At 38.9% G+C, this 14,406-nt stretch overlaps 1 protein-coding gene across 2 annotated transcripts in view; it reads right to left on the bottom strand.

Annotated features, from left to right (window-relative positions):
• LOC133399111 (excitatory amino acid transporter 2-like) overlaps window positions 1-14,406 on the bottom strand; it is a 29,652-nt gene that overhangs the window by 3,488 nt on the left and 11,758 nt on the right. Inside the window, exons 1-10 of one of the 2 annotated variants that reach the window (XM_061670240.1) lie at window positions 10,326-10,581; window positions 7,054-7,193; window positions 6,661-6,813; window positions 4,902-5,152; window positions 4,673-4,781; window positions 4,441-4,567; window positions 4,098-4,331; window positions 3,205-3,399; window positions 2,916-3,050; window positions 112-322 (exon numbers count right to left, since the gene is read on the bottom strand). In XM_061670240.1, the coding sequence (XP_061526224.1) occupies window positions 112-322; window positions 2,916-3,050; window positions 3,205-3,399; window positions 4,098-4,331; window positions 4,441-4,567; window positions 4,673-4,781; window positions 4,902-5,152; window positions 6,661-6,813; window positions 7,054-7,183 (1,545 nt within the window). In that variant the 5' untranslated portion in view covers window positions 7,184-7,193; window positions 10,326-10,581. Of the gene's footprint in view, window positions 1-111; window positions 323-2,915; window positions 3,051-3,204; window positions 3,400-4,097; window positions 4,332-4,440; window positions 4,568-4,672; window positions 4,782-4,901; window positions 5,153-6,660; window positions 6,814-7,053; window positions 7,194-10,325; window positions 10,582-14,406 lie in introns of those variants that run through there. The other variant, XM_061670241.1, reaches the window with a different exon arrangement.

Genomic DNA, 14,406 nt, shown 5'->3' with positions numbered 1-14,406 from the left:
GACATTTACACATCCACTAATGAAGGAAGTCACGTAGACAAGACAAAAACAAACAGACCAGAGGAGAATCCTCTACATACAAGTCTCTATATCCGTTAACATGAAATGTACCTTGCAGTCGTCTATCAGGATTGAATTGTGGTGAGCGTATACATTCTGGTTGGTGTTATTTTCAAAGAAGGACTTTTTTTTAGTCATCTCAAAATCCTCCAGCCGTGATTGTTGGGCATCAAAGGAGTCAAGCTCATCTTTGGAAAGATGGTATACAATCCCAGCTCCGTACGAGTCGCCAACCACATTGACTGAGGTACGGAAGCGATCCCTGTATGTCAAAAAGAGTGAAGACAGCCGGCCCAGTTAGAGAGAGATGAAAGGAAAAACAATTGATGCAATGACGAAACACAAGCTTGTTTTTTTCTTTTGCATAACGCAGAGTAAATGCTCTATTTACAGTATTTTACTGCCCTAACCACTTTATGTAAATTCTTATTATTTTTATTATAAATTATGGTAAATTATAGCATTTTAATGGTAAACTATCACATGGGCACAGCATATCTATCATACAAGGTGTGTCAAAAAAGTTCCAGGCTGGTGTCACAAAAGATACATTTTAAACCCAAACTAAAAAATACGATATTTTCCCTTTAATCAGGACCAGAGAAGCATTCCAGCACATCTAGAAAGAGATCCTGTTGCAGGACAACTCATGGCTGCTTCACCATTACAACATGGCTCTCCACAATGCCAGTTCCTGGCCGAGAAGAACATCGCTGTGCCGCAGCAATGTCCCAACTCACTCCACCTGGTCCATTCTGTCTGTGCACATGGTTTGCATTGTTTGCAATAATCCACCAAAGTTGCCCTTTGTCATCACTTCTGTTCAATATTTTTATGGGCAGCATTTCTTGGCGCAACCATGATTTGGTGCCCTGAGGAATTTGGTGCCCTGAGGAACTCCTCACTGCTACTGACAGATCATATGGTGCTGATGATTTTGTTGAGCAGTGATCCAAATGTTGACTGGGGCAGATTGCAGCTGAGTGTGAGGCTGCTGCGATGAGAAGAAGCGCTCTATCAGAGGAAATGGTAGTGTCTCTAGGTCTGGTTCATGAGTGAGGGCAATATGGATCATGAGATCGACAGACAGATTGGTGTCACTTCTACAGTGGTCGCTGTGTCACATGCTTTGGGTAGGGACTGAAAGGACAAGATTGCAAAGATTGCAAGCAGCAGAAATGAGTTCCCTCCTCAGTGTGTCACTCTTAGGAATGGATTAACACTTCACAGTTGAAGGTACTGATGTCCAATTGTTTACTCCCAAGTTGCACAATTCGGTTAAGCGACATGGCAGCATACAGAAAGAAAAAAACCTGCATGGAAATGTATATCCTTAAATTGGAATTAAATGCGAGTGCATGAAAAACAGACATTCTATATATCCCGTCAATGCAAGACTGACGTCATCAAATTATGCACATCGATGAACTTTTCCTAAACAACACCAAAAAAATCACATAAAAACACCAAATATGGTCTGAATAAGGAAAGTAATTGGACTGGAGTCAAGGTTACCCTTATCTATACCAATGGGGCAAAGTGTCAATCTTGACCAACTAAACAGCATGTAATTTAATAATGATTTATTATTTTTATTATTAATTATTTTTAACTTTCCCGTTGCCCTTGCCTGGTGTTGACATTGGCTGGTTGGTTATGTGCTATTTGTCTGTCTGCATGTGTTGCATGAATGTATCGTATACAGTGATGTTAGATGTGTGTTCCTTGAAACGTAAATCACGTCAAACTGCTGTGTAGATTAAGTCATCTGGGAGAGAGCCACTTTGGGCTCATATACAACCGGGAGGAGAACTTTGGGGAGATGTAGGTCTAGCTGGAGGGACTATGTCACAAAGCTGGTCAGGGATCACCTCAGGGATGAATTTTATTCCCAGTCCCAAAAAATTACCCTCTCAAAACAAGTGAAAAAAAATATTACAAACAAGACATTTTGTCCCTAAAATAAGTGTGTGTGTGGGGGGGGGGGGGATCTGCCAATGGAAATATTATGAATTTACTTGATAAGATTCTTTAAATAAGATTTAAAAGTATTTTTGTCTTGATGAAAATTTAGGAAAAAAAAGTCAAAGCTGTCATAAATTAAGCAAATGTTTTATGTTTTAACGAGAAATAAGATAAACTCTTGAGGTAAGATTTTTGGATTTTGCAGTGAGTGATATCAAAACGTTGTCCAAAAGAAAAACAAAAAAACTACCATTATACTTTCCAGCTGAGTTAGGTAGTCATATTTGTCAATAATTCAAGTATGATGTGGTAAAAGGAGAACTGAAACGGTATCCCTCCTTTTAGTGCCTTTTAGGACATGCACACATTGAATGAAAAAAAAATTAACTACGTTTGAAATACAATCTGCATTTATTTCCAAGGCTATGGGATTTAAATTAATTCTGTTGACAATTCAATGCCTTTTTAAAGAAAAGATAATTGTCTGGGAACAGTGAAAAGGCCTATTATTAAAATTATTTGTATTATCAGTGCAAAAAGGATAAGATAGGCGTGAACCTCTCCCCCAAGATAAATCATGAGTCAATTTGAAAAATTAAATGAGGATGCTTGAAGCTGTAAGTGTGACGTGTATGAACATTTTCTATTAGAGATTTTTTGAGGATGATGACATCAATTTTAATGATGTCTATTGGGAATTAACAACTTGTGTTCGCTGTTCTTTGATACGTTTGCATTGAATGCAGCATAGTAAGTAAACTTTGCAAAAGTAAACAGACTGATTATTAAATAGACAGTGGGTGTGTTTAGAAAGAAGTGCTCTTGAATGGACTTGATACACAGAAATGATGATCACACCTGTATAATATGATTTAGAGTGTTTTACTCACAGTAGCCAGTCGACAGCCACAAGGAGGCTGATGTCCTGAGTGGGAAGGCCCACTGCTGTTAGAATTAGCAGCATGGTTACGAGTCCAGCACTGGGGATACTGGCTGCTCCAACACTAGCTAGGGTTGCTGTCATACTGTAGAAAACAGACATTTGAGTCTCAGAGGCCAAATAATGGGCAAAGGTGATGATGATGATGATGATGATGATGATGTGTGTTTTTAATCACGATTACTGGTACTAACTGTTACTAACTTCCATGTTGATCACAAGGAGTGTAGTATCCTCACCTGACGGTGACAATTTGGCCCCAGTCGAGATCAATTCCATTCATCTGAGCGATGAAGATGGCAGCCACGGCCTCATAGAGTGCTGTGCCGTCCATGTTGATGGTGGCACCAACAGGGAGGACGAAACGTGTTACTCTCTTGTCAATTTTCAGATTCTCCTCCAAGCATCGGAATGTGACAGGCAAGGTTCCAGCACTTTCAAAAGTTAGAAAAAAAAGAAAAAATATATATACAGTATTAGAGTTTATGGCAGTGTTGCATACTCAGAATGGCTCAACGTATAAAGAATTCTATTTCATATTTTGGGTTGTGCAACTAATGTAAGTGGGCTGTAATTGTGATGTTTTCAAACAAATTTGCTATGTTCCTCTATTCCCACAAAAAAATATTATTCTAAAGTATTCTGGTTTATTAATTGTTATTTTCTTATTTAAAAGCTAATATAGGTTCTGACTTGAATGAGATTGAAATAATTCAAGAAAGTACACATGAAGATGAAAAAAAATAGCTGTGACTCAACAGCTGCAATGTTTGTTTTGTTTGACAATTAGTATTTCTTGTAGATTGTGGAGCAGCGAGCTGGCAGGAACTTTAAAGGATTGAGCTCACCTCAGGAGGGGAATGAGTGCATCTCATGTCATTAATAAAACACAGAGTAAATGAAAAATATCCCGCATGGAAACAAAGTTGGAAGTTGCTGCTGGCATGAATATTTCAGTTAACACTTTAAATAAAAGTTCCTGTTATTATTTGCCATATGTCCTTGGAAACAAGGTAATTGCGCAAGTAGTCTTTATATTATATGTTAATCGGGATTAACAGGCAACAAACTTGTTCTACCCAGTGTCATATTCACTTGAATCCTATTTGAAAAACACAATTAATTATCATACCTGGATGCTGTTCCAAGTGCCGTGACCCAAGCCTGGAATATTCCCATGAAGAATGTGAAAGGATTTTTTTTTACTATTACAAAATATATTAATGGAAGGAAGATGCCTCCATGGATGATGAGGCCCACTATCACAGTGATCATGTACAGTCCCAGCTGTCGGGCAACCACCTCTAAATCAGCAATGGAGATGATTTTCCCACAGATTAGGCAGGCAATACCAAGAGGCGAGTACCTGGGGCCCAACAAGAAGAAACACTGCATTTATGAATGGAGGAGCATCAACAGTACACTGTAGATAGTGTTAACGTTCCCTTTTCTGGCTTTTTGAGTGGTACACTTACCACATAATTGCACTAACAATCTTCATGATGATCTCATTCAAGACATTAAAGAACTCGAGCATAACCTTGGCCTTCTCCCCCATTTTCCCCATGATGACTCCGAAAGCAACAAAAAATCCAATCAAACCTTTGAGACAAAGCATAAGTGCAAAATAAAAGTCAAGTCAGACAACCAAAACGAAATCAGAGTATCCTTAATACTTTTTGGTCTGGAATTGGATCAATAGCCTACCAAGAACATTCATCCCACTCTTGAACTGAAGTGACCTCTTGATTGTGAACTGCGGGGGTGCTTTGGTTCTGTTAGTGGGCACCGGTACTTTTGTGGTCACTGTTTGTATCTACACAACAAGTACGGAACAACAGTTGGAGCAATGAAGAGATAAGTTATATATACACATCGTATATCCTAACTACAGGGCACTGGACAGCACATTAAGCATCGATGGTAGGAGACTTACCTGTTGGAAGCATGCTTGCACCAAATTTTCTGGAAACAGATTTCGGATGAGATCAAACAAAGCATCCACACTGGAAACGTCATCATTCTTCTTCCCCTGTCCAAGATTAGCTTTTAGCTTGGGGTTCCCGGGATGGATTAGCAGCACTAAGATCACCCCCAAGACGGCTGCAATGACTGTTGTTGACATGTAGTACACCATGGCTCTGGTGCCTAAACGCCCACTAGATTTAGCATCCAAGCCAGCCAGTCCTGTTATGGCACAAATTTGACAAGAATATCAAAATAAATAGCAAGCATTCTTCAGTTACGTGTGTCGCATTTTAACGTGCTGTTTGTATGAAGTGGATAAAATTATGATAGCTCTTTTTCAATGATTATCCATCCATCCATTTTCTTCCACTTAACCCGGGCAGCATCAATTTACGCAAAGAAACCCCAGACTTGCCTCCGTCCAAGTCACGTTATTAAGTGTTCTCCCCACTGATTCCCAACTTCCCTAGTTGAGGTCAGCAGCGCCCCATTGCCACGAAATACAGTGTTTATGATGCACTGCTTTCTCTTCCTGAGTGGACCGGAATTTCGTCAAAGCTGTCCGTAATTCATTCTCCAGACCACTCCAAACTCCTCCCACGTTCGAGGTTTGCCTCAGCTGCATGGCACTCGCCCTGCCAGTCCCACAGGTCAAAAAGGCCAGATAGGACTCCTTCTTCAGCTTGACGGCATCCCCACCGCCTGTGTCCACCACCAGGTTCGGGGATTGCCGCCACGACAGGCACGGACTACAGTACGGCCACAACTCCGGTCAGCCACCTCAACAGTGGAGGCATGGAACAAGGCCCACTCAAGAGTCAATGTCGCCCGCAGGCCCCAGGACGTGGTGCAAGTTCTACCAGAGGTGGGTGCAGACTCTCACAATACATTTCATTCTGCCAAGCCTGACCAGCCCCCCCCAAGCTGTGTGTTGGGGTGAGCCCGACTGTATGTAGTAAGAACCACTTGCCACACACGCACACACACACCAACACACACAAATATATTGACGACATGTACACACACAAATACAGTACATTTTGAAATGAAAACATTTGATGCCAATGTCCCTATTAGCAACTTAAATCATTTTGCTAGTCCCTTATAATTGGATGCCTAATGATTAATTCATTTTCCACACCGCTTATCCTCGCGGGCGTGCTGGAGCCTATCCCAAAACCATTCGCACTCACATTCACACTGACGGGCAATTTATAGTCTTCAATTAACCTACCATGCATTGTTTTGGGGATGTGGGAGGAAACCGGAGTACCCAGAGAAAACCCACCCAGGCACGGGGAGAACATTTAACTCCACACAGGCGAGACTGAATTTGAACCCGGGTCCTCAGAATCTGTGAGGCAGATGTGCTAACCAGTTGCACACAGTGCCACCACTGGATGCATGATTATTTCAGTGGAAATGTTAATTCATAAATTAAAGTTAATTTTCCATCAGGGTACTAGTACAGAAACAGATGTGTGCAATGTTTAATAAAATGCAACTATAGGAATAGGATTTTAATTAGAATTTAGAACTGACAATATTAATTATTTCAGGTTAGCTATGTTGAAGCTTTTAAAAGACCTCTTGTAAACTCAAGTTCTTTATCCTGGTGTTCACTGTTTTAGCTCGAGGCTCCAGACTCTAGACTGCAGACAGCAGTCAAGAACACAGAACACACAAATTAAGCAGCACATTTGCAGCCGCCACTTTCCTTTACCCACCTGTGACCAGACTTGAAACAACAAGAGGCAAAATAAGCATCTTCAACATCCTCATTAGGATCTCCCCTGGGAAGCTTATGATCATAATAACATCAGGAGGGAGAGGTGATATGTGCCGCAGCAGCATTCCAGCAATGGAGCCCAGAAACACACCTGAATCAATGATGAACGACAAATAAACAAATAAGGTAATGCCATTTACATGTCAGACTATGGTCACCATTGGCTTATGCCATTGTTGAAAACATGCAAAAAAAAAAAAAGAAGAGAATCATACTGTACAGGTATCACCATAGTGTCCACTGTGCACTGCTAGTGCTATGAATACAATATTTGTCTTTGTTTTGTTTGTCAGCTAGTGGGCATTCAATATTAATATGAGCTTAAACTCACCAAGAATTGTCAGAGTTAGAACCATGTTCTTCATGATTTTATCACATACACTGCTACATGCACTCTCAGTTGTGTCCACTGTGGGCTCCAAGTGGCCCTCATCTATCCTGACCTCCACTTGCTTCTGCATCTTGTTGGCACTGAGAAGAATACAAGGAAAAGCTTTTCTCAGAAGATGGCAATAAAGAGGTGAACTGTTTGGATGTTTTCTTTCAAATTTGGTGAATCAAATCAACATATTTTCAACAAATGAAAAGGAAAGAAAAATGAATACAATTTTAGTGGCCTTGTTCAAGCAGTGGGAAAACTGTCAATACTATGATTAACATTTGACTCTCAAAATATTCTAGACTTGGTTGATGCACAATTGTTTTCAGCCAATAAGGTTAGTTCTGGGATAAGTGCTCAGATTCAACCTTATACTTGGAAAGTCATTGCATGGCTGTTGTCAGGCTGAGAGGCAGCGCCATTATTACCAAGAACTACAAATAGATTGAATGCCTTTTCGGAGGCCCTACAATGCAACAAACAAAGAAGTACATGCACAGATGACTGAGTGCATTTTAAGACTGATCATGTACTGATGGTTACCGAGGGTTCGCAAAAGAATGATAAAAAATTAAGAATCATTTTGTATTTTACAAAGTAAATACATGTGCAAAAAGAACAAGCTGTTTTCTGTAGCTCCTTTAATTTTGGTGTTGTACTATAATTATAAATTTATCAAACAAAAAACACATTCAACAGCAATGGGAACCTTTTAAACGCATCTTTCATACCCACCCCCTGCACATCCCTATAAAAAAATGCCATATATAATAAAGACATAAATAAATGTATTCTGTATCTGAAGGGTTATTCGGCTCTGCACCTAAAGTTGTGGTCAGAATAAAAGCAGTTTGTTTAAAAAATAAGTAAACCAAAAAATGATTACAACAGCTTCAATTTCCAGACACACAAATGCAAATTAAAAAAAAAAACATAGTGTCTTGAGATTTAAAACTCAAACTTTGCTGCATGAAGTTAACCAATGTCAGGAACCTGTGAATTTGTATTACAGCCCGGATTGATTTGAAAACATTCCACAATTCCTTTGCATTTCTAGTTTAGCTTCAGAAACAGCATTTTTACATCACCCCTAAATTCTCTATTGGATTAAGGTCTGAGGATGGCGCTGACCACGCCATAATGTGAACCTTGTATGTCTGGAATCAAGATGCTGCTGGTTTACTGATATGTTTTGGTTCTTTGTCTTGTTGAAATATCTATTTACTGGTAGATGGCATTTTGTCTTTGGCATAAGGCAACTTGATTAAAAATTGAATGAATTCTAACTGATCCATGATCCGTGGTATGCAATAAATAGGCCCCATACCATAGTATGAGAAACACTGGCTTTCATCAGTCACAAAATGTTGCGCCATTTCTCTTTAGGCAAGACAATGTGTTGCTTGGCAAAATGTAACCACTTCAACGCATCCTGTTTTTTTTTCAACAATTGGACTGCTGACCGATGGCTTCTTGCTGATGGCTTGGTTTCACATGGGTGTCTTTAAGAAATGTAGAAGAATTGTGGCATGCAAGCCAGTCATCCTGGGCCAGAATAAAAGTTCAAAGGTGTCAGAAGCGTGTATAGACTCCATGCTACAAAGATGTGAAGAAATTACAACTACATAAATTAGTGTGGTTATTCACAGAAAAGCAAAATATTCAAGATTGAGTTTATACCAGAAATACAGTACTTGACACAGCTTTTTAAATTTTTTTTTTTTTTTACAATATTACTACCCATTTCATTACATGTATTGTTTTAGAGTAAAATGTGCAGTGTTTCCAATGTTGGAATTTGCTTTTCTAACAACACATTGCTATTACGGTATTCTAAACACTAAACTGTTTATTCAATGTTTTCCTCCTTGACCCATAACCCTTCCTTCTACAGTTTTGTCGAAATCGTTTCAGAAGTGTTTCCACAATCTATATAACTAAAAAAAAAACAGTAATAAAAACAACCCTTGTGGAGGTTACTAAACGTTCACTTAAAGAAAAGATCTAAGTAGAGTATATTATTTCTTCCCACGTCATTTTGTTTCTTACAAATCTCACAGATTACTGCTGACCCAAGCTTTTCATCACGCAGCTTCATCACACCACTGATGCAACATCTTGGATTGTTGTGGTCTGCCGTAAAGCCTCTTGGACTTAAAGATCAGCTCTCCCCTGTGCGGCATTTAAATCTACTGCAGAGTACAGACGTTCACGGTTATGTAACAAAGCTCATGCCATTGAAACGCTTGCCCTTCTTGACTTTAACACCTGGATTATTAGTTGTGACAACAAGCACAATATACTGTAGACACTTTTTATTTTGATTTGAAAAGTTAAAATATAATAATAATCTTGTAAAATATGAGAAATACTGTATATCACCTTGCAAAATATGTGTTTGCTTTAAGTATGGAAAGATTAGTAGGAAAGGAAGCGATTATACGGACTCTGTAAACACCATGCTGGCCGGTCGAGGTTTAATTAGTAAATATCAAATGAACTACTGAAGAACTTTCTGTGCGACATGATTGAAGGAACATGTAAGGTCAAGAGAGAAATGCCAAGCCAATCATGTCTGTCTAATACATGGTGCTCCAGCATTAATGAGACTTAAGTCTTTTCAAGAGGATAAAATTAGCACCTCCAGCACACAAGTTTTGTTACGTAACAGAAAAGGGGCTTCCCGGGAAAAGTCAAGGTGCCACCAAGGTGTGCCTGGTGAATATAATGCAGGAGATTTCCGATTTGAGATCTGTTTCAGAGTTTAGATGGAACCAGTACAGCTCTGAAAATGAGAAGGTTAAAGTAAATGGCAATTATGTTGCAAACAAAGATGAGAGAAATGTTTTCCATTGCAATTTAAATTACATCTGCTGTACTGTACACAGAGCATTAATCAATAAACTATTTTATGTCATGTAAAAGGGAAAAAACGCTTGTAAAAAGCAATAAAAGAAATCACAAAAACAATGATTATAAGTTTATTTCATCTTCTAATGAATCAATAGCACAATGACTGTAGGTGTACAATAAATGGGAAATGTTTTTGCCATAGCAAACAATGTACACCTGCATGGCAAGGCGAACACGTAAATCAAGAATGAAATCAAACTGTTCGACAATAGTTTGACAGATCTACACTTGCAATGTTTGTATGGCTCATCACATGAACTTCCGTATTACAACATCATTCTATGCAACACATGTATTCCAAATGCACTTACCTGATGATTTGCAAGCTGTGAAGAATGTAAATTGTATTTGAGATTGACTGCACTGCTATCCGTCAGGTGAAAATTAATCAAGTCATGGCTTGTGTAGGTAAATCCAATTAGAAGGCCCAAAACAAAATTAATTTTATCTCCTCAGAATGGGTTAGTCAGCCTTGAAAAAGTTGCAGATCACTTCCTATTCAAAATGCAAAATATATCCAGAGTCTCCGTTGCTTGCATATGCAGCTGCAGAGATTTGTGTAAAGGTAAATTGGCTTTCCTGGAGCTCTGACAGAACACAACCAGACAAAAAGGGTGGAGTCAACCTGCCGAGATTAGCGATAGAACAAAATCCTTGCTGCTGTTATTATTTCTCCCAGTTCTGTCCCCTTTAACAATGAAGCATTTGCATAATTTCTTGAGGGTTTCTCCAAACACATTTATAAATTAATAGACACTAAAACACCTTGCCATAGTGACAAAATATTTTTCCTAAAATGATGTCTATATAGCAATGTAGTAAAAGTAGATGGCAAGGTGGCTGTCAAAAAAAATCCAGATTGCAACTCAATATGCAACAGATAATGTTGAAGATTGTTGTGTGTGTGTGGGTGTATGTTTGAATCCTAGATGTAACAATTAATCTCTATGATTTTTACTTCCACAAATGGTCCTCAAAAAGTGACCAAGCTTCTTTTTAAGCTAAGAACTTTGGCTTGTGCATTATACAGATCTTCTACTATATATGAAGTAAATCATAGTTTCAAAACCCTTTTACACACGTTTAGCAATTATTTACACAGGAAATACATCTTAGATTTTGGAAATAGTAGTATTAGATTATATCAATCATCATTGTATCTTATTGTATTTTGTATTTTTTTTTTAGAAAAAATAAACTAAAAAAGCACATTAATTAAACTATATCCATCCAGCCAGCCATTAATTGATCCAGCCATCCATTTTCTACACCACTTGTCGTCATTGGGGTCATGAATGGGCTGGAGCCGATCCCAGCTGACTTTGGGCAGGAGGCAGGGCACACCGTGGACTGGTCACCAGTCAATCGCAGGGAACATAGACAAACATCCATTCACACTCACATTCTCTGAAATGAACGAATGAATGCAATGAAGGTGTGCAGTCTCTTACAATTAAAACAATCCTGACTTATTAACTCCATGATAATTTTGTTTAAAAAATATATACAACAGCTTAACAGTTGTATGAGGGAAGAAAAACCTGACCAGGTTTATGTGCTAGAGATACAGAGTATGTACAGTGAAAGAGTATCTAAGCTATTCCTGCGGTCACTACATACCATGCAAACATGCACCTAGAATACAGAGATTAAAAATCAGATCACTTAGTTAAGAGTTTCCGATAAAGTCAGAACAATTTGCAATCGTCACTGAAGTAACTTTATAATGACAAAAGTATTTCGTAAAATTACTGAAAATTACCCAATGACAATCAGGCATTGCTTTTTTGGTGACCCAACAGAATTATTTTACAAATTCATGAAATTGTCCTGTGCAAATATGATGCCTGTATCATTAACTTTAACATTTTGTTGGACAACGTTTTAACGCAAATACTGCAATCAAGCAATTTCTGTAGCTATCAATGAGTGGCAACTTGTGCCGACAGGGCAGTATTTTGGGCCATCCTCAGTGAACAAATTGCTCCAATTGCTTGAAGTTTTTATAGGTGCTTTATTGTATCAGCTCCTTCCACAGATCTTTAATTGGATTTACATCAGGGCTCACTGAAGAACCACTTCAGAGTACTCCAATGTTTTTTTTCGCATTCATTTTTTAAAATTAAGTTTATGGACAATGTGCACATACATTAATCAGAATACATGTGAAGATTTAGCACCTGATTTAGCAGAAAGGTATTATCGTGTTGAGGTACCATTACCTTGCGATTTCATTGTACCCTGTCCAAATTCAAGACACCTCATGTCAGATGAAGCAAAAAAGCCTCAGAACAATCGATACAGTGTTCATTTCTTTGGATGTTTAATTTTTCATGTGTGAACAGAGCAGATGTGACGAGCCAAAAAGCGTGAGTTTTGTCACACCTGTCCAAAGGACATCCTTTGAGTAGCTTTGTGGCTTGTCACTAAGTCTATTAGCAAATTCCAGCCTCATCAATTTCAAGGTATTTCAGTGACCATTGTGGGGTTTTAGTTTTTTAATGGAAGAGTACCAACAATTTTGTCCGTGTGGGCATGATGTCGCATTTTATCTATTTGCAAAAAAGTCAAATATTCCAGTATCTTGCCTTGACTAAGGAAAGTAATAGTTCGTGTGTGTGTGTGTGTGTGGGTGTGGGTGGAGTTTGCATGTTCTCCCAATGCCCAGGGTGGGTTTTCTCCGGGTACTCCGGTTTCCTCCCACATCCCAAACGCATGCATGGTTGGTCAACTGAAGACTCTAAATTGTCCGTGGGTGTGAATGTGAGTGCGAATGGTTCTTTGTTTATATGTGCCCTGTGATTGGCTGGTGACCAGATCAGGATGTACCCCGCCTCTCACCCAGAGTTACCTGGGTTGAGCTCCGTGACCCTAGTGAGGAGAAGCGGTATGAAAAATGAATGTATATATATATATATATATATATATATATATATATATATATATATATATAATATATATAATATTATATATATATATATATATATATATATATATATATTATATATATATAAGGGTCATTGTCTTGTTGTTATATATATATATAGTCTACCAACGAATGAGTGGTACTTCACATGCACTCATGAGTCCGCTTGAAAAAAACAAAAAAATGCCGAATCATAATGTTCGCATTCAAATGAAAACGAATCAAAATGCATATTTTATTATTACAAGAGCTGTAATGCTGCGAAGCCACATAACTTCCTTTGTTCACATCCGCCGCCATTTTGACTTACTATACACAGTTGTAGCCGCCGTTTTTTTTATCCATGGATCACGGCGCTGTACTCGCCACCGAGATGATGCAGAGATGTTCATGACAGACTGCGATGAATGACAGATGAATTGGATAAAATTATGCAAGATTCATTCAACACATTGTGGAAGATCCAGCTACTGCTAACTATCAGCTAAGCTAACTAGCTGGCTTCCTAGAAGCAGATGTTGCCAGCCAGTGTGAATTTACAGAGACCGGCGCAAAACAGAACACGGTCACGATGCGACGAGGAATCCTGGTTAAAGTAGACCATTTAAAACTAAAAAACATTTTGGCAACTGCTTTTTCCGGAGGGAAAAGCGGTTACTGAAATGCGCCAGCCAAAATGCGTCATGCGTCTTTTCTCGTGTTGTGACAAAATCTGCGACTCCTTAAAACTGCGACCAGGACTTAACTAAGGGGCTATTGATAGTTCTCAAATAATCAAATATGATTTTTCATTTGTTGAACAATGATGTCTATATTTCAGAATAGTAAGATGAGTGACAATTTGATTGTGATTTGATAGTCGTTCATTACTGTAATACATCCATCCATCCATTTTCTGTGCCGCTTCTCCTCACAAGGGTCGCGGGCGTGCGTGCAGTTATTTTAGCTGTGTGCTAAGGGTCATTGTCTTGTTGGAGGGTGAACCTTCGGCCAAGTCTGAGGTCCTAATCACTCTGGAGAAGGTTTTTGTCCAGCATATTCCTGGACCTGGCCGCATTCATCCTGTCTTCGATGAGAACCGGTCGTCCTGTCCTGCAGCTGCAAAACACACCCACACCATGATGCTGCCACCCCCATCTTCACTGTTGGGACTGTATTGGACAGGTGATGAGCAGTGCCTCGTTTTCTTCACACATACCACTTAGAATTAAGGCCAAAAAGTTCTAGCTTGGTCTCGTCAGAATCTTATTTCTCACCATCTTGGAGTACTTCAGGTGTTTTTTAGCAAACTCCACTGTGCTCTTAGGAACCTTAAGTGCAGCAGACATTTTTTTTTTAACCTTGGCCAGATCTGTGCCAATTTGTCACAATTATGTCACAGAGCTCTTCAGAAAGTTCCTTTGACCTCATGATTCTCATTTGCCCTGACATGTACTGTGAGCTGTAAGGTCTTATATAGACAAGTG

This window comes from Phycodurus eques, chromosome 2 (assembly GCF_024500275.1).
Source record: "Phycodurus eques isolate BA_2022a chromosome 2, UOR_Pequ_1.1, whole genome shotgun sequence".
Taxonomy (NCBI): domain Eukaryota; kingdom Metazoa; phylum Chordata; class Actinopteri; order Syngnathiformes; family Syngnathidae; genus Phycodurus; species Phycodurus eques.
This window is presented reverse-complemented; position numbering and strand designations above follow the sequence as displayed.